This window comes from Passer domesticus, chromosome 7 (assembly GCF_036417665.1).
Source record: "Passer domesticus isolate bPasDom1 chromosome 7, bPasDom1.hap1, whole genome shotgun sequence".
NCBI classification, from domain to species: domain Eukaryota; kingdom Metazoa; phylum Chordata; class Aves; order Passeriformes; family Passeridae; genus Passer; species Passer domesticus.
In genome coordinates this window covers 39,484,726-39,509,658 of record NC_087480.1, presented here as the reverse complement: position 1 = coordinate 39,509,658, position 24,933 = coordinate 39,484,726, and the positions used below count along the sequence as shown (strand labels likewise).

At 44.1% G+C, this 24,933-nt stretch overlaps 2 protein-coding genes and 1 long non-coding RNA gene across 8 annotated transcripts in view; 1 reads left to right on the top strand and 2 right to left on the bottom strand.

The window, feature by feature from the left end:
- CDC73 (cell division cycle 73) overlaps positions 1-16,781 on the bottom strand; it is a 101,017-nt gene extending 84,236 nt beyond the window's left edge. The window contains exons 1-7 of the mRNA XM_064427881.1: positions 16,564-16,781; positions 11,198-11,303; positions 10,138-10,207; positions 9,060-9,122; positions 8,920-8,972; positions 8,492-8,580; positions 6,937-7,153 (exon numbers count right to left, since the gene is read on the bottom strand). Coding sequence (XP_064283951.1) covers positions 6,937-7,153; positions 8,492-8,580; positions 8,920-8,972; positions 9,060-9,122; positions 10,138-10,207; positions 11,198-11,303; positions 16,564-16,694 — 729 coding nt within the window. The 5' untranslated portion in view covers positions 16,695-16,781. The remainder of the gene's footprint in view (positions 1-6,936; positions 7,154-8,491; positions 8,581-8,919; positions 8,973-9,059; positions 9,123-10,137; positions 10,208-11,197; positions 11,304-16,563) is intronic.
- Positions 16,782-16,942: 161 nt separating this feature from the next.
- Positions 16,943-21,060, bottom strand: LOC135304934 (uncharacterized). The gene is made up of 3 exons (XR_010366180.1): positions 19,747-21,060; positions 18,875-18,988; positions 16,943-17,880 (listed from the first exon to the last, which is right to left on the bottom strand). It is a non-coding gene; the product is annotated as an uncharacterized LOC135304934 (long non-coding RNA).
- GLRX2 (glutaredoxin 2) lies at positions 19,498-24,886 on the top strand. Of its 6 annotated transcripts, XM_064427897.1 has the most exons (6): positions 19,498-19,557; positions 20,563-20,628; positions 21,182-21,266; positions 22,909-22,978; positions 23,707-23,883; positions 24,406-24,886. In XM_064427897.1, exons 4-6 carry the CDS (start codon positions 22,916-22,918, stop codon positions 24,526-24,528), a joined length of 363 nt encoding a protein of 120 aa, XP_064283967.1. In that variant the 5' UTR covers positions 19,498-19,557; positions 20,563-20,628; positions 21,182-21,266; positions 22,909-22,915; the 3' UTR covers positions 24,529-24,886. The 6 variants fall into 6 exon arrangements, with proteins under 6 accessions (XP_064283967.1, XP_064283966.1, XP_064283962.1 ...); XM_064427896.1 differs by lacking the exons at positions 19,498-19,557; positions 20,563-20,628 and adding an exon at positions 20,814-20,941 and having other exon boundaries at positions 21,056-21,266; XM_064427892.1 differs by lacking the exons at positions 19,498-19,557; positions 20,563-20,628; positions 21,182-21,266 and adding an exon at positions 21,837-21,911.
- The last annotated feature ends 47 nt before the right edge of the window (positions 24,887-24,933 follow it).

The window sequence follows — 24,933 nt, the reverse complement described above, 5'->3', positions numbered from 1 at the left end:
GCTGTGAGTAGATCTGCTCTCTGTACAGCTGAGGGATATGCTCCCTATACAGCTCCCTCTGTATTTGTGGATATGTGTTCAGTAAAATGTGCAATATTCACTTGTTCTAGCTTATCTTCACTATTTTTTTATAGCAAGAATATTATATAAAGACAACTGAAATATTTAATTTGAAATTTTAATTCAGATGTGTGAAACAGCAGCAACACTGTAACAGCCTGAAAACACAGAACAGCATAAAATCTCGAAAATCCCAATCCCCTTGATAAATAATCCTGGTTTATTTCTCCTATCAACGCAGGATATGGAAATACATGATTTTTTAATAGTTACGTTAGAGTAGTGTTCAAGGAATTACTTTATAGCTGACCTAAATATTCTTTCAGGAAACCATAATGCTTTATTCTACAAATTTTTTGGTCAAATTCCAGGCAGGTAAGGACAAAACAAGATTATTGCTGAATGTAAATACTATTTTTAAAATCTGAGCCATCTTTCCTTTAAACGTAAATTCAGAACGTTTGCAATAGTGCCTGGCAGCAATAAAAGAACCTGCCTGGTTTTACTAAGGAAGCCAGTCCTGCATAAAGAGGAGTTTGGGCACTCAAGGTGCACGGTGACATTCGTGCACAGCCACTCCAGAGCCACTCCTGCTCCACCTGAAGGACTGCTGGGGACACCAGCTGCTCTCACCTGGCACACCTGGCCTTGTTCCATCTGCTGTTCGAGTCTCACTGCTGGGAACTGCACAGACGTGAGACAATTCTGCCACCTAGGGCCCACACATGAAGATGCTTTTACAATCAATTTCTCTTACAATAAGCAAAATTTTACTCTCAGACCTCTTAGGTACCTAAAGTGATTTAAATACTATTAGTCTTGCTTCAAAATTGTTTTTCCAGCTAACTTAAACTATTGAAATTTGCATTACAACTGCAGTACTAACCTCCTTGCAGGTGACTTCACTGGTAAGAATGGTGAAAATTCATCAGAACAAAAATACGAGAACTGAAAGTAACTGAAAACATTATTTCTCACATTTACTTCAAATACAGTAGTTACTATGAAAAGGATCAAACCTATAAAGAAAATATATTAATTTTAAAAATAAAACATGCAAGTACTAACTGCAGTAGTAATATTTTGCAGGTGGTAACACAAAACTAAAAATCATGACCAACACAAAAATCAGCTACGTACACAAAAAAACCCAGTTCTGCTCTTTATTCCTTGTGTACAAGAATATAGAAGACCACAAAATAACAACATTCTGGAATAATTCAGATGCTGTAGTAGATAAATTTGCAATTGTGGGTTACATCCAAGGTAAATGGCACACAGCAGGAAAATGCCAATCCCTCTAGCTAGGTCAGCTATAAACTCCAATCATCCTACTCAGGTCTGGTCTTCTCTCACCATGCACACAAAAATAGCCAGAAGCTGGGGGAGGCACGGTGGGGGAATACAAATCAAAATTATGAAATTTAATACATAAAAATCACAGTCAAGAGCTATGAAAGTCTATTCCCTTCTGTATTAACTGAGCATCAAGTGACCTCCCAAAGAAAAGTACAGATAACTAGTACATTGCAACAGGGCTGCAATAATTAAAGATATAAAAGCTGAAAATCTATGAAGGCTTAAAAAACAAAGCTGTTTGTTTAATCAAATTACTTGTTATACAGTATAAGATTTCTATGTTTTCAACACAAAACTTAAAATGTGCTGGATAGCCCAGTTTGAGTCTTTCGCATAAGAACAGAGGATATATAAGGATCAAGGCAGGAAAATATTTTATTTTATTCAGGCTCAAGTTTATACCTTATTAGAAAGAAAAAAAAATAACTATTTTATATTTTAAAAAATCTGTGATTTAGAATATTTTCTTAAGGTTTTTTTGTATATATTAAGCAGGAAAAATACAACCACCCAGACTGCAAGAGAATCAAATTCACCAGCCTGCAGCAGTGAAGCAACAGCAAGAAAAACAAAAAAAAAAGACTATTGCTTCAACATCTCAACCTTGACCTTGTAAGTAACATACAGTTAAAGGAACAAGGCTACACTTACAAAAAGATACAATTTCATGATGTAAAGGTTATGAAACTACAGAGACCCAGCTCCACCTAACTCTGATCCCATACCAAGTCTTAACAGTTTTTCCATTATAAAGAGTTACCTGCAGAAAGAGCCCACACCCCATCATTCTTAGATTTGGTACACACCTAACTCCATCAGAAATGTGTACACCTGAAATGCCAGTGTCTCCTGTCCAGCTTACATGGTTCCACTTCAGAGCTTTTCCCTGGACTGTCTCCAGGCAGGCAGAAATGTTAAGATGCCATACAGGTCACTCATTGCCATATAACGCCTGGCAAAGTCTTCAGAAGATTTACACAAGGCTCAAGAGGAGAAAATATTTACAGATATGCTAAAAGCTGAGAAATGCACCAAAGCAGCAGCTGGGCCAGTGCTGACAGATGTGTAAATGTGTCTGCCTGGACATCACTTACATCAGGAGTGTGCAGCTACTGTTCAGCTTCTCAGCTGAGGAGATTTAGAAAGGTTGTGTGCTATAACCTTTAAGACTTCCCATATCTTTGACAGGCTGGATTATGTTATTTCCTTGTACAGAGGGTTAGAGTTCACGTGAGAAAACATAATTCTAATATACTTGCAACTGTGAGAAAAGATAACTGAAGAGCACTGGCCAAAATTTCAAGTTTTAGCGATAAACTGCAGCATTTTCCCATGAGCTGGGTGTGGCTGAGGTGGAGTGAATTCTGGAAGTGCTGCACTGTGCCTTGGTAGGCACAGAGGTGCTGATAACAGCCCAGAGCTTTGGCTGCTGCTGAGCAGGGCTGGCCCAGCCCCAAGCTGCCTCCTCACCAGTCATGGGGCTGGGCAGGATCAGAGGAGAGCCAGCCAGGACAGCTGACTCCAGGGACATTCCCCACCACACAACATCTGCTCAGCAGTAAAAGCTAAGAGAAAGAAGGAGGAGGGCATTTCTTGTTACCATATTTGTCTTCAGGAGCAACTGCTCACTGTACCCAAGTGCTGCTCCCCAGGAAGAGCCTAGAGATTTCCTGCTGATGGGAAGCAGAGAATACATCTTTTGTCCTTCTTTGCTTCCCCACACATCCTTTGTTTCTAATAAACTGCCTTTATCTTGACCAGCATATTTTTTTGCATCTTATTTTCTCCCAGTCATCCTGCTGAGGAGGGAAGTAGCTTAGTGGGCACCTGTCATCCACCCAACCAAGGTCAACCCACCACACTCCACAAAGAAAAGGATTAATTTATGTTTTAAGAACATCCAAAATGCTCAGAGCTGCTCAAAACAGAGCACTGGATCATTTCAAAAAGTTACAAAAGCACAAGGCCAGTATTAGTGCATATCCAAGATTCCAGCTTTAAGATTTCTCTACACACAAGTAGAGCACATTCAGCACAGCCCACCCAGTTACCTTGCTGCTTATCTAAGAAATAGTTCTGAGCAATCTGGGAAGATGAAAAATAAAGAAATATAAATCAAGTACACCAGCAGTCACAGACAAAAACACACTCTCGAAATACACCTGTGAATGCTACTTTAATTTGTTCCCATGGGAAAAATTCAAGTGCCAAATACATTTACAGTAGAGATGAAATGAGGAGGTTTTTCCTTCAGAAAATACTGCTCTTGCCTGCTACAAAAGATCATAAAAACAAAAGGACTTTTTAGGAAAGAAAGCTACAGGAAGGATGTGAAAGGAAAGAATCAATTTCACTATAAACACAGGTTTTTTCCTAGGTGTTCAATGGTTTGTTTTACAAAACAGCCTCCCATTTATCTAAAAACATGAACACAACTGAATCCTGTGCAGAGCACTGATGCAAAACTTAACATTTCAAACACTTATGATAGTAAATAGTTCACATACGGATTCAAAACTCTTCCTGAAATTAAATTCCTTTAAGCAATATATACTGTCAAAGAGTTCTAAATTACTGAATTAATTACTATTAAGTTACTATGAGAAGGAAATAAATCTTTATACTAAACAGATGCAATTTGGCTCTGAAAAGTGATCACATAAAAATGCCACATTATTCATAAAAATCTAGAAGACTGCAGTACAGACTTGGGGAAAGGCAACAAATATTTAAAACAGAGAGAGCAGGATGATTCATCTACTAGCAATTACATCAAACACTGGCTTTCCAAAAGAGGTAGAACTGCATAATAATCATACGGAAAACTACGGAATAAGAACTTAACAAAAAAGTTTTAAGCAAAACATAACAAAAAGCAAGCAGATAAATGCAAATATAGAAATCTTAAAAGCAAAAGAGGACAAGTGAACCGAAATGTCTGATTTTACAAACAACAGGAACCTCACAGAAACCACTAAAAGACATCCAGGGATCAATGCAACATCTGATAAAAGAGGGTAGCAGAGAGGTCACACAGACAAGGGACCTGTGTGATGCATTGCAGAAATTCTAAGGGTCAAATAAAGTGGCAATGACACAGCTGCTGAAGCACCTTCTACAACAGCAGCATCAATGCACTCAAATTACACAAACTCAATGCCAGAAAAATGTCTATCACTGTAATTTCAGCAAGGGGAGGTTTGTGACAGTGAAGATTCTGGCAATAAAAGCAGCAGGTAAAAGGACAGAATACAAGTATCATAAGAACTTTTTTCTAAATTAAAAAAAGAACACTACACCACCAGAGACTTAAACATCCTGGAACAGTTCTATAAAGCAAACTTCAGAGTTGGGAAGTGAGTCCAAAAGGAGAAACAGTAAATGCTTCAGAAATACAGTTAATATTTTTGACATCTATGAAGAATTTGGAGGAGCATATTGCTGGAGGAATCAATATTTTCTTCAAACATATTCAATCGAGAGGAAACCTGTCAGTAAGCTGAAAAGGTCAAGAATTTTTTTTTTTGTACTGTGGCCTACTGTGGCCTTTTACTTTTGTGTACTTTTTGCATCTTAAGCTGTTTGTGCATCTTAGTTTATTACAGAGAACACTGGGAAAACTTAAACACACAGGAGTGGAAAAGAACCTCAGAAGCCTTGGACTGAGGCAATTTTTGCAAAGAAGCAACAAAATTGACAATTAGGAGTGCTCACTGTTTGTTACCATTCACCCAGGAATTCCAAAGGAATTCAGATATTAAAAAGGCATGCACTGCTGAAGTCAATTTTGGTTTTAAATATTCTAGGAGAGGATTAGAGACTGCAGATAAACCCATACCAAGCAAATAGTGAAAATTTTCAATAAAAAGAATTATCAGGCACATCAGCAATTCAAGTATCACATAGAAGAGTCAGACCAGCATTGGCAGAGCATTATCATGCTTCCCTGATCAAAATTCTTAAAAGGAAGAGGGAAGAAGGGAAGAAATTATTCGCCTGAGACAACATATCTGAGTTTCTTCACAACTTTCAAGAAGGTTTTTACAAAAGTTCATGAAACAGAGAAAAAAAAAGGAAAAACCCCAAAAACCAAACATATACCAAAAAACCCTCCCAACCAAAGTACAAATGAAAAACCTGAGCTGTTCTGGGATAAACCACAGCCCTCAGTAACAAGTGATGTTTCTCTATCTACTTACTTTCACTGCTACTTGTTGGAAAATATAAACATAAACACTCGGTGATTGCTGTCCAAGCTACCAAGAATGTTCCTGCAACCCTGCACAAACCGAAATAAAGATTTGCTGTTATGCCCATACACTCACCAGGCTGCCCACAGTAACTGCATGCTAGACTCAAGAACAAACTGCACCTTTTGTTTCTTGGCTTTCTCCCTGGGTCATGTTTTGCTTAAAGTCACTACCTCATCTCACTGTCACTACAGGGATACCACAACAAAGACATTCATCTCTTCCCCACTACCTTTGCAGTTTCACTTGGAAGAAAAGCAGAGATAGGAATGCCATGAGTGATTCACAAAAAGAACAAGAGCTACACAGATTCCTTTGGTACAAATCTTCCCAATGACTAAAAACATCAACACTTTTACCAGTTTATCAGATGCTCAGCAGTGAGGGCTGCTACAAATCTGAGATTCAGAGAAGCAACACTCACTCTGTAGGTGGCACACAGGAATGTGCCACATACCCAGTAATTACCCCATAATTCATTAATTGAATTATTCTACCCTGGGACAATACTGGGAAGTTGAGAGCTACGTAAAATACTGTTAAAAATAAGACAAATTAAGACAGTTCATTTACTTCTACACATTATTTTCCTATGGCAATACTTAAAAGAAGTAGTGAAGGCAAAGGATGCAGTTTGACAATAATGTCAGGAAAACAGATCCTTGAAATCTTTTAGTAATTGACTTACTGCTTCCTTGAGAAATTTAGTGCCAAGTAGCTCTGCAATAAAGAAAGCCTCACTGTCCAAAGAGAGCAAGCTGTCAGCTGTGCTTGCAGCCATGCTCAGAACAGCACAGAACCAAGTGCAGCCCAAACAGCATCAAGGGACAAAAACCTCTTCATGGCATCACTCTCTGGTTTTGTTCATTCCAACATTTTTCCTTTCTTTGGTGCTTTCCACAATGCAGAGGGCTTTGGGCTTTTAATGTACCTGCACTGTTCTATCAATTACTCCCCACTTTGATCTGTTTCCAATCCATTCCTGGAGCCCTCCCCCCTGCAGGGCCCAAGCCAGCTTTGGTTAAGAGGCATTAGGTGATTACTTTGTATCTTTTAAATGGTTGTAGCAAGTAGTTGGAGATACAATTTAGATTTACTGTAACATAATGACAAACGCTTCTGTCACTGTGCCAACAGCAAGCCCACCTTCACATGGAACACTGAGCAGAATCCCCCTGTCAACTCTGATTAACAAATCAGATACAGAAAATAAAAATGCAGTTTGTCATGGGGATCATAACACCCAGCTTCATACCCAGAGCATTACCTTGCCTGTGCTTTGTAAGATTGTGGTTCTTGTCCTCCATACTCTCTCCCTGCTGACAATATCTCTAGTTACATCCACTTCAGCATCAACAAAACTTCTCTGTTTAAGAGCAGTTATGTCATCATCCAGATCAGTTTTGATAGTGGATCTTTTCTTTGCCATGATTTTGGCTTTGATAGCAGCAATTTTTTCCACTGACATAGCTTCAGACAAGGACCTAGATGAGCAAAAGTAACAGCAGAGACTGAATTATTGCACAAACAATTCTCCTGAAAGAATTTGTGAATGAATAACTTCATCCTGCCAAAGTTTAAGGCTGTGCTATAAACCACAAAACAGTCACCTTATATATACACTGAAATGTTATATAGGCTTGGCATTGCTGTTTTGGGCATGTGAATCCATTTTGTGACAAAAGACAGTACAAACACAAAGATCATCCAAAAATCCCAACTACACCAAACAAAAATAAAGAACCCAAATGTAAAGCATCAGGACTAACACCTTCATTTATAACAACATCTGAATTTGGGTTCCCTGGTTTCTTTTAGTGGATTATAATTTTGCCAACCAAGCCCTGGCTGCTCTGAGGCTCTCAGAGCATGACTCTAAACCTTGGCTGAGGTGCAGTTATGTGGACTTGGTCCCTTGGAAGATGTGGCACCTTCTCAGACTGTGCAGGTCAGCAAACAACACATGGTGGAAACCTTCTCCACATTAATCTGGGTTTGAGAGAACTCACTCGAGTCCAAAAGTGCAACATCTATGTGTGTTTGTTTTTAATTGTAAACAGCATTGGGCTGTCAGTGAGCCCTTCTGTTTTGCAGGTGAGCTGAAGAAAAAAAGATCAAGACTGAATTGCATAATACTAACTGTCCATACCAAATTTACTATTACATGGGGCTGTTTTTTCTTTGAGAACATATGAAAAAATTAATGCAAGTACTGGCTGTGAAGCATTCTCCTTTGTAACTATGTCATGGGAAATGGAATTTCATTGTGTTGCTACTTGGTGCACAGCAGGGTGAATCATGGATTTCAAACTCACCACCTGTAAATACTTGTATTTTTTTAAAGGGGTAGTTGTTTACATTAAAAGAACTGGTAACTAGAGAATATAAACTAATTCAAACAACACATAGCAATCCTCCCTGCATCACTGTAAAGTTATAATGCTACACTCAAGGTAGCATCCAAATTATCAGTTTATACAAAAATCAGACATATTATTAAATTTTTTTTTTTAGTTATGCTTGTTAACCATGCCACAATCAGATTTTTTTTTCCCTATAGTTTCCTTTTAAGTATACATATAAGAGATAGGAATAAATCATCCAAAATACATGTTTTTCATGTGGTTAGCTGAAATTATGGATTTCATAAATGCCTCAAACCTGCACATAAGTGTTCCAAGGTCTGACTCCCCAAACATTACTGAGAGTATCAAAGACAGGAAAATTTCCACTGAGAGCTGCTGGCCAGAAGCATAACTGGCAGCACAAGAACTGCTCTCCATCCTGCACTCAAGCACGAGGCACCAGGACAGCAATCCCACCTGATCTGCTCCGTTTGCACGATGCCCTCCTTGTGTCCCTCCAGCCGAGCTGCCAAGCGCTCCTTGTCGAGGCGCACACACTCCTCATCCTGGAAGGAACAGCCAGGTTTAATTCTTGTGCTTTCTCTTTTCAAATATAAATATAGCTGGAATTAGTCAGAAGTATTTCCTTCACGTTTGCAAGGACAATCTTTATTTCCAATGCCTTTTTGTCTGGGCACTATCATTAAATGCAGAGCTATTGGAAGTTTCCTTAAGAACCACAATTCCCCAAGTCTAACTTCTAACCCCTTCCAGTTCCCACTCCCAAAACAGAAGCTCTCTGTACCCTAAAGTAGAGGCAACCCAATGGAATTCCTACAAAAACAGATGAACACCCTAATTTACCTCCACCGCCCATTTGTATTGATGACAGTCACTGTCCTTACCTCTATTCTTGGTTTCTTTGCTTCTGCTAATATTTCATCTGCTGCTCTTTTAACTACAAGAAAAAGAGAACATTAAAACACAAGATTGTAGTAGATTTTTATAAAATAAAACTCAAAGTTATTTGATAGTTAAACTGTACCTTGAGTGGATCGCTGAAGACCAATTTCAAGTGGAGCACTTCTGTCTATGCTTGATGAGGTTGCTGCATTCAAACAGAAGATTTAGTTTAAAAAGAAAATATTTACAATAATATTTGGGTATAAAAGAAAGAAGGACAACAGATGAAGTGCAACAATGGAAACTCTACATATTAGGTAGCAAAGGTGGTCAGACACCGGGACTAGTGGAACTAGTCAGAACCTGACTGAATGTAAAGTTAAATCATGTTGCTCAGGGTCATTTGGCCCTTCTCTGAAAAGTGGATTGGACCAGGTGACCTCTCCTAGTCCATTCCAACATAAATTAATTAATGATTCTATGATCTCTATATATCATTATATACTTATAAAAGAAAACAGTCAATGAGAATTAGAATCTAGAATCAAGATCTACTGGTTTGTCTAGGTTTCTTTTTTTTTTAAAAAAAAGACAACCTGCTGATCCCTTTAAAATATATATATACACATAAAGTTATTTCTGTAATATGATGAGTAAAATCATTTCATACTCCAGGATACTTAACATCTACAAAGCAGAAGATCTTGCAAAGGTGTAATTTCTGTTTTTCTCAGAGAAACCTCTTTTCTCTGACTATTGTTAACAAAAAATTTAAGATGATGAAATGCCAGGCAAATGTGCAGGACTGACAAAGCAGTGATTCCATATATTTTATTAAACTGAAGATTTCATCCCACACATTTCTTGCATTCAAAATCCATGTACTACTGAAAGCTTCCCATAGTCTGGAGAAGGAAAAAACATACAAGCTAAACATTCTAACACATAATTATTAACCAGAGTAGGTTAATGGTAATAATAATGTTCACCTCTAAACATGCATGTAGGAATGCATCTCCTATCCAAGCAAAACACTTAATTTAAGAACACAATTAAAAATTTAAGAAATAATAACTTAGTTTGAGAAGTTTCAGCACATTCAGTTGAGATGCAAACTGCCTGTTACCCAGCCTTCCTCCCCCTCCCAGCCCTCACTTGTGCCATGAACATGAAGCAGTAAGGAGCACTGTGTGTCCAAGTCAAAAGAACACATCACTCACATGTTTCCCCATTTAGGTATGCAAGCAAGTCTTTCCTATCAGGTCTTCTTACCACAGGAATGTTTTCAGTCTGAAAAGACAGCAGATGTGACGTGAAACTGTTCTTCCCCCACAGAGACCCAGTGAAGATCTTTCACTTCTACAGAAAATTACTCATTCACACAAAGACATGACCATGTGTCCTGCCACCCAAGCAAGCAAAGTGCAACCACTTCCTAAAGGATGCTCAGCTACACAAAATCAAACACACAGCTTGCTACAAAACTGAAAGAGAGGGCAGCCTTTTCCCTCCTTCCATCAAACTTGCCAATAAGATCAAGAACCAGCTTTTACCACACACACAACCACTCCCCTCCAGGAGTCGGTGTTGATACATAGCAATGATGTATCTCAATTGTGTTGTTTCAACACAGCACTGCTGACTCAGGTAACAATGAAGCACCAGGAAAGATGAAGAGTGGCCTCAGAAAACAGTCAAACAGAAATTAAAAGAACTTTTAAAAACTCATTTCTATCTTTATTTGTAAGGCTTAACCAGTAATTTTTTTCATAGGATTGCTTACTTCCAAGTCCACTCCAAAGCTGTTCTGCTTTTCTCCATTCTGCAGATCCCTGCCACCTAAGGCACTAAAGGATCATCTGGACTGGGATCACTCCACACACCACATGGACAAAAGTACTCCTGAAATAGTTTAGTGCTGGAAACAATGTCCATAGACTCTCAAGACAAATGCTGTCATTACTGTTAATAATTGGTTAACAAACTCTTGCTGCAAACATAATTTGGTGGTTTGAAGGGATAATATGTTAGGAAGTGAATTGTCAAGAAAAATACCCTGACAGGACTTGTCATGTGATCCTTCTGCAGAGCTGATTGTTTTCAAACACTCACTCACACTCTGCTGCATACCATTCTCACTTTCCCCAGCCAAATTCACACACACAAGTGCATTTATCATTCTCTGAAAATAACACATATAAAATATAAATAATAACACATATAAAATAACACATATTCATCATCACAAGACAAAAATCACATTTTTTATGGTCTACTTACTGCAGCACGACGGACATACACAGGATGGGAAAGGTGCACATTATTGAGCAGGAACAAGATGGAATCCAAAGTGTAGTATTCCCTGGGCTGGCCCTCTTTCCCTGTCCTGTAACACAAGAAAAGTTTGTAGCATTTAATTTCTCCATCTCTGTCTCAAGCACATCCTCTTTTAGAAAAGGTCTCTTTTCTTTCCAGATGACAGTTGAAAAAGCAAGCAGGTAATATTATTATCAGGCTATTGCCAAACTAGTGAGCTCTCAAGTGTGTTACAAAGTACAGGTGAGGGAGAGGAGTTCTTTGCAGCCTCTTTACTGAATGAATTATTAAAAAACCTTCCCAAAATAAGAGTTGGATGTGTTGCAAAATAAACAAGCTAGACTTGGGAAATCGTAAGTACACATTCCTTCTCATTCACACTATTTATTCTGATTATCAAAGGAACTCTTTATCACATGTGAGACAGCCAAGCAAACAGAACTGAGCTGCAAATGAAATAAAGCATTACACCATCTACAGGTACAGCAGGCCAGAATGCTCAGCACTGGAGAAAGCATAGTGTGAACTTGGGACATATAAATTCCACCAAGTCTAGGGAGCAAAGGGCTCAAAACAGTGCCAAAAGATTAAAATAAGGAGTGACTACAAACTAATTGCACAAAAAAAAAAAAAACCCAGCAAAATGCTGAAGGATACAAAATCACAGTGAGCTCCCATACTGAAGTCAGACCACATCAGAGCAACACAACAGCATCAAGTTCAACCTCAGCTTTCAAGCAGCTTGTTTCAAACATACATCTCTTAATTCTAAAAGGAAACTTGTTCTGTGCAACTACTCACAAAAAAAAAAAAGGCCAAATAAATCCTGGCTCCATGTACACTGAACAGAATTCCCCCCTCTCACCCATTATGCTGTTACTACAAGATTTTGTAGGGGCAGCAATGCCTGACCATGTTTCAAAAACGCCTATTCCCTAAACACTGCCCTGAGAAACAGCCCTGGCAGTCAGGAAAGCAGCAAGGGCAGCAATTCCACTGCCCAGCCCCACTGTGGGACGTGTCAAACCCCAGCTCCAGGCAGGACAGGGCTCCTCCACATGGCCCAGTCCCTGTCCAGCTGGCTCACCTTAAAGCCTGAGGAAGAGAAGCCACCACAAAACCAGCCCAAAGCTATACATTTAAGACTGGTAGAGAATTTTCAACAAACAAGAGATTTCAGGAAGAAACCCTGTCATTAAAAGTTTTCCCTTTAAGTACAGTGGCTTTACTCATGGCTCATCATCAGCACCAAAACACACACCACAGAAGTGCCAGCCTCACTGGGGGAAGGGAGAGGAAATAAATAGTCAGAACTTTATGGAGCCTGAAAGAGCCACCCAAAAATCTACTAAACCAACAGAGGTGGCAGTCTGTTTTCTCAGTACTGTGGATTTAATGCCACCTACTGCTTTGCTTGTCATTACTTTTCTGAAATTAGCTAAGAGAGCTCAATAACCTGTTCAGAACCCATTATCAGCACTAAAGTTCAAAACCTCACCTTCACAATGAGGCCTGAGAAAACCAACAGGAGAATAACATGCAGAGAAAAGGGATTTAGGATACCAGAACTGCAGAATAAAGGGTCTCTCTTACCACTGTCCCTTCCTTCCAAAAGCTTGGTCTGCATGAGGTGTTGGGTGCCTGTAATTTTGTTGCTGCAGAGGAAAGGCAGCAGACACACAGGATTTTTCTTTCAACTGCTAAGAAGGCAAAACTTGGCTTGACAACTACAGGCAGCCACCAGAACTGGATTCCTCAGCAAGGAACTGTTTGAACAGGCAGCAAAGCAGTAAGGGTCCCTGATAAGGTGGTATCTAACCACACTGGAAGCACCAGCAGAAACAAAAGCTTCCTCTGCACAGGCTTGGCTCTGAAGCAAGCCATGATGTCACATGATACAGCTGTCACTTCATTTTAAAACAAACACTTCAGATTGTCTTAGTTCAGAATCACTCATTATTTCTTTGAAGTGTGCACTGAGCACGATAGAAAAGTCCAGCTGGTCATCTACTCAAACTTTACAATATTTAGCAATAAAGGACAAGTATAAAAACAAACAAATACTGAGGCATTACCTATTAATTGAAACAATACAGTGCAACAAAGCCACAGGCATTGCCAAAGCTCAGCAGGGCACAGCTGGTACCTCATCACTCCAACCACACACACAAGAATTGCCCGTGCTCATTATGGCTCTGAGAGGATGTTTTATTAGGAGCACAAGATATTGCACATTAACAGGAAATCATCAGATGGACAAGCAGTTGCATGCAAGGAGAAAACCTAAACTGACATTTCAACATCAGTGTGTGCTCCTGCTAAATAAACAGAGAACTAAAAACAGGCAGATCTGAGGGTAGCTTGCCTCATTCCATTGACAAACATCCAAAGTAGAAAGAGAAATTAATTCTGTTATTTTTGATATTCACTTATGGCATGAATTACTTAAGAAAAAAATTAAAATCTTAGGGGGCAGACCTCAACAAACCCAGTGACAAGCATTAAAGCAAAAATATAAGGAATGGTTGCATCTCTTAAAAACTCCAGCTTAAAAATGGAGAAAATGTTTATATGACAGGAGCGAGTAAGTTTCACCTGCTCATTTTTAACACCAGAAACTGACTTCTTTCTCATCCATTCACCTTCCACCTGTGGGCACCAGGAATTTATTCATTTTTAACAGCTTTATTTCCTCTTTCCTGTTTCAAAGCCTGAAGTTTTACAGAGGTACTATGGACCTGTGTCTCATCCAGACAAACCCAAGGAGAAATCTTTAAAAACACAAGACAAAGCACACTGAGTATCACACAAGTGACAATACCCAGGGCCAGCTGCTCACTGTTTGAAAACTCAGCTGCATATCCAAGCCCCCTGACTAGCAAACAAAGCAATACATTTCTCTGGTACATTAATTCCTTCCTTTGGTTTTGAAACAGATTCATTAATCACTCTTCAGGGCCCATATGTCAAAACACAAACCACTGCATCTCAGACCACCTAGCCTTTTTCACGTGCCAGCAGGAGCATCCCTGGAATTATTACCTAGAAACTAAACTGGATTAAAGTTGCTTTCCCCACCACACTTTTTTTTTTTTTTCCTCCAGGTTACCTTTAACTTGGCTCGATTCCTCAGCCCAATTCCCTGTTTGGGTGACACTTGTGCTAGAGAGAGAGAGGCAATGCAGGGCAGCACTGCTGACTTCTGCCAGCTAAGCTGCTCGAGGAGCCACAGCTAAATGTCTCCTGGGACTACTTCTAATTCTAGCAGGGCCAAATGCCACTGCTGCTCTTCAGCCTGGCATTACTCTCCTCAGGCTGGAGATGCAATTACAGCAACCGTGCTGGGGACACCTCAAACAGAACTCAGGGTTTGTTCTGTGAAAGATTAAGCCCCCAACACCTGCTCAGTGCAAGCATAATTTGGATCCTGCCAAGTGACCTGAATATAAAAGGGTTTGAATCTTGAAAGTTTTTTGAGAAGGTCCCTCCTGAGTGCAGCAATTACCTAAATTAGCAGCTCTTGAAGTGTGGTGTCCAAGCTGCTGAGCACGGCTTGCAGAACTGGTCTCGTTTTTACAGTGTCTTCAATTCAAAGCTGAGACATGCAAAATGCCACTGTGGCTGACAAGAAATGCTGTGAACTGAGAGCAGCCTGATCCTATCAAAAACTCAGGAGGCACTGGTCTAAACCAAGATTCAGTAACTCACCCCCAACAAACCCCTCAAATTCCACCACAGGCACCCCAGGAGGGGAGCACTGAGCTGTGGCAGGAGCTGCTGCTGTGCCCAGAGAACCCCCTGCTCACCCACACACCCTTCTGACCAGCACCATACAGCTGCCTGCCTGAACAAAGCACAGTTTGCTCTCCAGCTGCTTGTAGGCTCTTGGTAACAATTTCTGGGTCTAATCCAAGCTCTCCTGAGCAATAGTAGAGGGCTGGCATATCAGTTTCTTGTTCCCTGCAGAAGGGCAATGAACTTGTTTGTCCACTTAACCACTACTTGTTGCCCCTTGGGAAAGGCAGCTTATAGCAGGGAAACCACCACCACAGTGCCCAGCAAAAACACAGCCAAGACTTTAACTGCTTGTCCAAATATTTTTCTTCCTCTTCAGTACATACCAGTATCCCCCACTCAGCCAGGAAGCACAAATAACTCCAAAATTAATTCCTGAAAGCTTAAAACAGGTAATGAACAAGCAGATTTCTAGTAATATATAAGGTGCAAAGTAAAATTAGCTATGAAAAGTCCACCTACAACTGAAGGTAAGCAAGTAGGCTTAATTCCTTTCTCTCTCTCAATCTGAGGCAAGTAATAGTTATATCATAATTATGGGGGAAAAAAATAATAATTGCTGGTCAGACTTTACTACAAGATCCGAGTTCTGTGAGAAATCTGCAGGCACTTCTGCTTTTCCACAAAGGTTCACAGCATAACATGTCCTCTTTGATCAGGACCTTTAAAAAGAAGCATTTTTCCTTTTTAAGTTTGAAAAAGATTCATTGGAACCCTTCTAGTGAGGACACTAAGAAGCAAGCAGCTGCTAAATTCTGAAGAAAGGCAAACAAAAAATCCTTTGCAATGTAAGCAACCCATGGTGTACTAGGAAATTCAACAGGTAAACCCCCACATTTTCTAGAGGTGCTCTAAAACCGGGCATTTTACCTACTACAATCGTTTAAGCCACATAAACGCTGTTTCCAGTTGTTTATTCCGGTAAGACCAATAGGAAAGAGCCCGCACGAGGTCCTGCCCAGGAAGAGGCCTCAGGTGGGGCAGAGCACCTGCACAGCCCCTCACAGCGAGCGGGGCTTTGTCCAAGCTCCGGGAGACCAGCAGCAGCCCGGACAGAAGCACAGCCCACGCTGAGCGGGAAGGGACCCCTCGGGATGCCCGGGTGCAGCTCCGGCGCCGCGCAGAACAGCCCAGAACCCCCCGTGTGCCGAGAGCGCTGCCCGAGCAACAACGCCGCGCGTCCCCTTCACCAGCACCCGCACAAACCCGGGAGCAGCAGCAGAGCCTGCTGCCCTCTCACCGCGTGAGCCTGCGGGACGCGGCACGGCAGGAGCGCCGGGAGCCGAGCGCGGCGCGGCCCCGGGCACGACCGGGAACGTTCGCGAAGGGAGCGGCGAGCCTGCCTGCCCCGCCGCGCTGCCAGGGCACGGGAGCGCCGGCGGGGCGGCCGGGCAGCGCGGCGGGGCCGGGCGGGGGCTGCTGCAGCCCGCCCGCCCCGCTGCCCGCGCAGCGCCACGGACCGCGGCACCGCCGCCCCGCGCAACTTCGGGGCAACTTCTCCCCCCGCCGCCCCTCGGCCCGGCCCCGCCGCTCACCCCCAGATGACATAGTTGGTCTTGACGTTCTTGGGCCAGGAGAACTCTCCGAAGATCACCTCGTCGCCCTTGACCACGATCTCCTTCTTCTGCGTGTTGTACTGCCGCAGCACGCTCAGCACGTCCGCCATCTTCGCCCGGCCGCCACCGCTCCGGCCGCCGCCGCCCGCCGCAGGACCCCGCCGGCGCGCCCCGGGCTGCCCGCCGCGAATGCCTGAACCAACGCCGCCGCGCCGCCTACCGGGGCGACGCCGGACGCGTTGCCATGGGAGCGACGTGGGCCCGCCCCCGCCCGGGGGGGCGGTGCTGGGGAGGCCACGCCCCCCGTCCCTCAGGGCGGCCGCGCCCTCAGAGCGGCCCGAGCGGTGTGGGTGCGGCTTTGTCCGTGCTGAGCACGCAGGGCTTTCTCATGTTTTATATGAAAATAGAGCTTTACACGCACAATCGCTGCCGGAGTTTATCGGCGTGCTTCTCCTCTCTGGAGCTTTGATGCTCCCGCGTGGCCGCCGAGTCACGGCGCGGGGCTGCGCCGCGCTCCGCGGGCGTGCTGGGCTGGTTTGGGAGGGGGAAACAAGGAATTTTGGTTTGGAGAAGAGATTTTAGAGGGTGCTGGAAGGGGTGTGTGGTGCTAGCGGGGTTTTAGGGGTGCGAATGGGGTTTTTCAGGGTGCTGGGAAGCATTCGTGGATGCTAAAGCACAACTAAAAAGGGTTTCAGGCTGAGGTCTGAGGGAGGTTTGGGATCACGGGACAGTTGTGGTACAATGGGAGGCGTTTTAGTGAGGCTGCAGAGGTTTTAGAGGGTGCTCAAAGGGATTTGGGGCTTCAGGGCATGCTTTAGGGAGGGGTCGGGGAGAGCTGAAATGGATTTGGGGTGCTGAGGAGGCTTGAGCGGTGTTGGGGGAGCTGGGATGGTTTGTGGTGTACTTGGAGGGGCTTTAGTGACACTAAAGAGGTTTTGAAGGGCCCTGAGAGGGGTCTGGGGGTGTTTGGGGTGACACCTCAAGAAAACAGTGTAAAAGGAGCAGCAGGAAGCAGTGTCAGTGGAGTTTGTGGTGGACATTAGGAAAAGGTTCCTCACCCAGACAGCGGTCAGGCAATGGTCCCACGCCTGCCACAGTTCCAGAAGCTTTTGGGCAATGTTTCAGACACATGCTGGGATTATTGGGGTGTCCTGTGCAGGGACAGGAGTCCAGCTCGATGGTCCTTGTGGGTCTCTTCCCACCCAGGGTGTTCTGTGACTCTGCTTCTCTCAGACACTGTGTTTGTATCTCACTCTGCATGCTGGAGAGAAAATCTCCTGTATCCGGGATATAAAGCTGGGCAAAAAAAAAATAAAGTCTCTGCTTTATCAATCATAAAAATTCTGATACAAATAAGCCATCAAAAAACCACAGCAAAAAAAAAAAGTCATTAGGAAAATGTTGCCTGTAAATCTGAAGAAGGACAAACAGTAATGCCATGGAGCACATCCCATGTTACCCTGCAGAATTTGGGGTCTCGGAGCTCAGTTTGCTCTGTTTGCTCACCTGAGCAACTGCACAGCTGCAGCTGGCACGTGCTCGCTCCATGTTCCAGGTTAATTTCTTCTGCTCAAACACACAAAAACCAGGAGCGCAGCATTCCCAGCAGAACCAAACAAACTGGTACCCCTGGGGAATTCTGATTGCAGCATTTGAGACCCCAAAGCAAGCTCTCATCATGACTTACTCTAACCTTTGATGCTCCGAATTTTCTTAACACCCCCCCCAACACTGGCAGAAAACATGATACCATCTTAAATTTGAAAAAGGCAGAATTGGGTCATTTTTCTTCTTGTAAGTAACGTGCTGAGACTGAAAAAACAGACTAAAAGCCAACAACCTATAGAATTCCCTGTTTCAATACGTTAGTGATATTCCCATCTGTGTCAGAACAACACGCAGAGCACCACAAATCTAAAACATTTCAGATATGGTATTGAAATAGTCTAGCACACAAATATGTACTACAACACCCAGTAACATGGGAATTATACCAATCACTGCCAATATTTATTTGTCAATGGGTATAGAGTAATATTGGTGTGTATAGAGTAATATTGATGTGTTTAGAAGACAAAGGCATAATGAATAAACAATATCATTTCCTGAACTGGATTCAGAATTATGACTGCATGAGCTAGAGCTCAGGAAAATTGGAACAGGATGTGAAATGCTTCCAGAAGGCCAAGTCCCATTTCCATGCCTCACCCAAAAGCCCCAGTGTATCTCCTGAAGCAGTGCTACCTCTTCAGAAACACATCCTGTACACCTGCAGCACTACAAGTAGTACCTGTGTTCAGGTCAGTTGCAATGACAGTCACTGTTACAATGACACCAAAAAGCCCCTCATGTCAGTTCTGCTCCATTCTGCTGCTCAGGAGCTGGGAATGTCACACACAGTCAGCTGCAAAGAGATTTATTTTCAGTTTCCAGAAAACTTTGTCATTCTGGTTCATTTTTTCATTCCAGGCTGCCTTCACTGGGGAAAGCACTGAAAAAGAAAGCTGAGCAAGGAGTGTGTGCACGGGCAGCAGCTCAGCAGGGACAAGCTGCCTGCACCTCAGGAGCAGGATCCCTGTCGGTGTGCTGCTCTGGGAGGAGGGAACAAAGCAGGGAGCAAGTTGGTCTCGCCCTGCTGGAATCAATGCAGGTGTGAAACAGAGGATGGAGAGGCACAGAGGTGCTGTGGTCATGCTCTGGCAGGAACAATGCAGGGAGCAGGAACTAGGCCAAAGGAATGACCCAAACCATGACCCAGCTTTGTGTCAGTACCCCCCCATATGCTCATGACTAAAATCAAACTCCACTTAAACAGGAAATTATGTCAGCCACAGCTTCACCTTCACCTGTCACTGACTGGAAACAATATAAATGCAGCTGTATTGGTAAGGGAGGTCAGAGAAGACTCCATCTCTGAGTCCTGGTGCTGTCAGAGGGCTCTACCCATCTCCTCCCCACAGGAACACCTACTGGGTAAGGCTGCAGTGCTCGGCTGTAGCGGGTGCTTGCTGGGGAAATTCAGAAAGCCAGCCTGTGTTTGTGCTGTACTCTTACTGCTACACTGGCACCTCCCCACTGGCTGTGCTTCTGGCTGGCTGCATATGTTGTCATATTATTGCAAAAGTTTCATATTGTCATCTCCTTGTCACAAAAGTTTCATACCTTCTTGGGAATCTTCTCGTGGGCAGCTCCTCAGAGCACTGACTCTCTCTTCCTCACCAAGCAGCCAACTGACTCCAGTTCCTCTCAACCAGCCAGCCCACTCTTTTATAGCACTCTTCTTCTCACTGGTCACAGCTGTGGCCTGTTAAAGTCAGGCCTGCTCCTAATCTTTGGTAACTGGCCCAGCTGCAACTCCTTGGGGGTGAGATTACTCTCTGCACTATCTTTATTTTCTTATTTTCTGTCCCCCCACATGTATGGTTCATATTTCATGGGCTCACACACCCTTCTGCACACAGGGTACTCACCACCAGCACAGAACCACGGTGTGGGCTGGGTTGGAAGGAGCTCTAAAGATCATCTCCTTCCAGTGCCACACCAGCTCTGCACGTCTGCTGCTGAATTGGCCCCGGCTCAGAAGCCAAACCCAGCTCTGCCAGCCCCTCTGATACCTGAGGAGCAGCTGGAATGCCAGGGGGGTGATTTTCTGCCACATTTAATGCAAAATTAGAATGGGTTTACTCTTAACGTGACGCTTTCATTACAAGTTTTAACTGGGAGTTTACAAAATAGTTCCCACAGTTTGCTTTGGGGATCATAGTGACATTACTGACCAGCATTTATATCATTGAATCAGGATTTGATATGAAACTATTTTCATGTGGCATTAGATACCTGAGAGTTTATCAGTTTTATCACAGAAGATTAGGCTATAAAATAATTATCTGAAATGAGCAAGCAAGTTACCATTTAGCCAAATGAAGAAATATGACATGGGTAGAATGTTTCAATTGCATTTTCTCACTACTTTAACAGGTTATACTGATGTTTTGTAGGAAAGCAAAATTAAATTGCAAAGCATTCAACAATTTTTCATCACAGGTAAGTTCATTTAAGATTAATCAACATCCAGAAAGATAATAGAAAGATACATCATGCATGAACACACATTCCTTTTTCACAGATACATGTGACTGATACAAAACCAAATCAGTATGCGTGTGCATTTCCTTGCAGTATTTTTTAAAACATAGGGCTGAACAGGGAGCAGTGATCCAGAGCACAATTTACCCTCTCAGCTAAGAGGGTGTAGAAAAGTTTCTCCACTACTGAAATATTTGTGAGGGGATGCTCAGAGGATATTCCACAGGAAAGCTCTGCCAAGGACACTCGTTTGACCAGGCTCCACACCAAGGTATGTGGGGGGGAAATAACAGAATATTGTTGAACAGCTTTTACTGGGCAGACTGAGGAAATTAAAAAAAAAAAAAAAAAAAAAATTTAAAACCTCCCTTTTCTTTATTCCTAGGAGCCACTAAAACATCGCACACATTACACTATTAGCCAGCTCCACTGACACAACTCCCCAGGTGCCAGGGGCAGCTCTTCACCCCCACCCATCACTCACTCCGTTCCCAACTCTGCTGCTTCACAGCTCAGTTTCTGACCGAGGAACTGCAAGGCAGGAGAGGAACGCGAGGAAGAACAGGCAACAGAAACGGGGACGGAGAAGACTTAAAGTAAGTTGTACATCGGACAAAGCAAAGGCACCGCCGAAACCCCCACGTCTGCAAGGCAGCCGGGCAGGAGGCCAAATGTCCCCGAGCTGCCCCACAGCGGGAGCGGCTCCGGGGCCTCTGGGAAACCAGCTCCTTCATGCCTCTCCTGACCCATCCCGGGAAACCCAGCCACTCTTCATGCCTCTCCTGACCCATCCCGGGAAACCCAGCCACTCTTCATGCCTCTCCTGACCCATCCCGGGAAACCCAGCCACTCTTCATGCCTCTCCTGACCCATCCCGGGAAACCCAGCCACTCTTCATGCCTCTCCTGACCCATCCTGGGAAAGCTGCCCCATCCCGAGCTGCCTTGTGCTGGCCCTGTCCCTGTGCTCTCCCTGGCCCTGTCCCGCCCTGTGCTGACCCTGTGTGGCCCACCTGTCCCCGTGCTGGCCCAGCTGACCCCGTGCTGTCCCTCTGCTGTCCCCATCCCCGTGCTGTCCCCGTGCCGTCCCGGAGCGCGGGCAGCGCGGCGGGCAGCCCCGGGAGGCGGTGCGGGCCCGGGGAGGCGCGGCGCCGTGAGGGCCGGGGCAGCGCCGCCCCTTCCTGCCGCGGCCATGGCGCTGCAGGGGGCGCTGCGCCGCGTGGCGGCCGCCTGGGGGGGGCGGTGAGTGCGGGCCGGGGGCGCCCGGCCGGGAACGGGAACGGGATAAGGAGCGGGACACGGATAGAGACTGGGGTCGGGACAAGGACACCGTCCTGAGCAGGGACTGGGATCGGCACTGAGACTGCGGCAGGGATAAGGATCGCGATCGGGGCACGGATAGAGATAAGGAGGGACCGGGACCGGGACTGGCATCGGTATCGGGACAGGGACCGCGATCGGGACCGGAACTGGGATTAGGGACAGGGACCGGGACAAGGACAGGGATCGGGACAAGGACCGGGACAGATACCGGGACAAGGAGAGGGTCCGGAACAGGGATCGGGACCGCGACCGGGATTAGGGTCGGGACAGGAGCCGGGACAAGGACAGGGACCGGGATCGGGATCCGCATGGGGACGGGGACAGGGACCGGGACAGGGAGAGGGTCCGGAATAAGGATCGGGACCAGGACCGCGACTGGGATTAGGGTTGGGACAGGGACCGGGACAAGGACGGGGATCGGGATCGGAACAAGGACCGAGTCCGGGATTAAGGTTGGGACAGGGTCCGGGACAGGGACCGGGCCCGCGATCGGGATTGGGAGAGCGACGGGGTTGGGGATGAGGGCAGGGCTCGGTCGCGGGGCGGTGCCGCGATGTCGGGGGTGTCACACGTGTGTGTGTGTCTGTCTGTGTCTGTCTGTGTGTCTGTCTGTGTCTGTGTGTCTGTCTGTGTGTGTCTGTGTGTCTGTCTGTGTCTGTGTGTCTGTGTGTGTGTGTCTGTCTGTGTGTGTCTGTGTCTGTCGCGGGCGGCGCGGAGCGTTTCCCGTTTTCCCTAACGGCCCGCCCGGGCTGTTCGCGGCCGCTGCCCTTCCCTGCAGGCACACGAGCAGCGGGCTGGCTGCACACGCTGCAGCTCAAGTGAACTTCCATGGCGCAGTCAGTGGAAAACCGAAGCAAAACGGGGCAATGTGGCGATTCTTGGAAAGCTCGGAGGTCTGACTGTCATTTCTTTTTAGTTATAGAATGGGGAACAGCCAGACCGCTTCTGTAGGATTGTCGTATGATGCTGCTGTGAATCAAATACAGGTAGCATTATTTCTGTTGCTTTTACTGATTTCAGCATTTATAAAAGCCAATTACTTTCCTTATTTACACAAAGAAATACTGTAAATAGTTCTGCCTGTTGAACCTGTTCCTACGTTCATTGTGGTTATCAAGCCATAGTTATGCTGGCAGTTTTGTTTATCTACAGCCCTGGGACCTGATCTTCCTAGGCTGCATCCATTTTAAGGGGTTTTTTTTTTAAGAACTCCATTCAAATTCAGTGCTGCTGTCAACATCAGGGATAGAACCTTGTAAAATTATAAAATTACTGATACCAAGTAAAGTTAAATATTTTAGAAGTTGTGGTTTTTCATAAATTTACTGATAGTAAATGATAGCCTGAAATCCCCTTGAATTTACAGTAAAGTGATAAGGGTGTATCTTCCACCGACTGCTTTTGGTCACTGTGCTTGCCACTGGCACATCCCAAGTGCCTTAGGGACAAAGAAAACTCCTAAACAATTTAGGGGGACACAGGGAGTTGGGCAGACTGCAGAGCAGAGTTTGTACCACACACTCCACCATCCTTGTGCTGTTTTGGAGCCAGGAGCAAGTCAAAGCTGGTGCCAGCAGAGGTTTTCCTGCTGTTAGAGGTTTGCTGCTCTAACAGCAGCTTTTTAACTTGTGTATTACTTTCATGACTGTTCAATAGTGTTCCAAGTGCATTGCCTCGAAGCTCGCTGACTTCTAACTTTCTTTTGAGCACACAGGATATTATTTCACACAACTGTGTGGTGATTTTCTCTAAAACAACGTGCCCGTACTGCAAAATGGCAAAAAACCTCTTTGAGGGTTTGAACGTGAATTACACAGCTGTGGAACTGGACCTAAATGCAAATGGAAGGCAGTTCCAAGACATTCTGGAACACATGACTGGTGGCAGAACAGTGAGTATATTCTCTTATACATAACAAGTAACAATTTGGGCTGCACACATCACTCCTGGGTTATATCCACAGCAAGTGCTTAATTGTTTTGAGACTGGTAAATTTGGGATACAAGCTCCTAAATTAAATACTGCAGGAGGTCTCTTCTTCTAGAACCCCTTTGGCTGTCCCTCAGAGCTGATCTTTGCCATACTGCCACTGAAATAATAATATCAAAGCCATTTTTCATTTATATATTTAAACCACTGTGTTTAACACCTTTATTTTATTTTACGTATTCTCACTTGACTCAGTTATTGGAATTTATTACAATAACCCATGCCGTGTGTTTATCCCACTTTTGAGGGGCACGTGGAAGTTTCCCATCTCTGTAAATATTATGGACAAGTAGGGTTGTACACTAATATTATACACTCATCTAGAAGAACACAGTGATTGTGTGTACTGGAGTCCACATGGGCTTGCTTGAATGTTTACCTTTTTCCCAAGAAGAAACTAACGCAACTTTTGTTGTCTTGATAGGTCCCAAGAGTGTTTATCAATGGGACTTGTGTTGGAGGTGCAACAGATACTCAAAAGCTTCATGAGGAAGGCAGACTGCTTCCTTTAATTCATCAGTGTCAAATGAGAGCAAATCATCTCTAGCTTAGCTTCGTCTTCCTTTCTATGAACAGAATTTCAGATGAAATCACAAGATCACAGACACAGCATGAGCTGCACTCAAAAACTTCAAACCATGGCTTTCTGAATTACAGATCACTCTGACAGACTTTATGGACTTGGTGAATTACTTGGTGTCCTTGCCTCAGCTTTCCCACAACCCCGATGGTAATTAGCAAACATTATGTAACTCTTGGGGCTCTTAGTGAGACAGTGATGTCATTTCATGGTGATTACATCCTGCTCCAGGGAAGCCCAGGCTCTGAAAAAACAATCCTGTGGGTTTTGCTGCACATTAGTTTGCTTTCTAGCTTTGTCTCAATAAATTGTCAGTTTTATTTAATGGTTTCTTTAAATATAATCCTTCTCTGTCAAACTGAAGTGTGAAGC

Coding starts and splice junctions, on each gene's coding strand:
- GLRX2 (XM_064427892.1), top strand. CDS start 21,862: ATGGCGCTGCAGGGGGCGCTGCGCCGCGTGGCGGCCGCCTGGGGGGGG. Junction 21,912..22,908: donor GCGGCCGCCTGGGGGGGGCG/GTGAGTGCGGGC, acceptor ATTTCTTTTTAG/TTATAGAATGGGGAACAGCC. Junction 22,979..23,706: donor CTGCTGTGAATCAAATACAG/GTAGCATTATTT, acceptor TTGAGCACACAG/GATATTATTTCACACAACTG.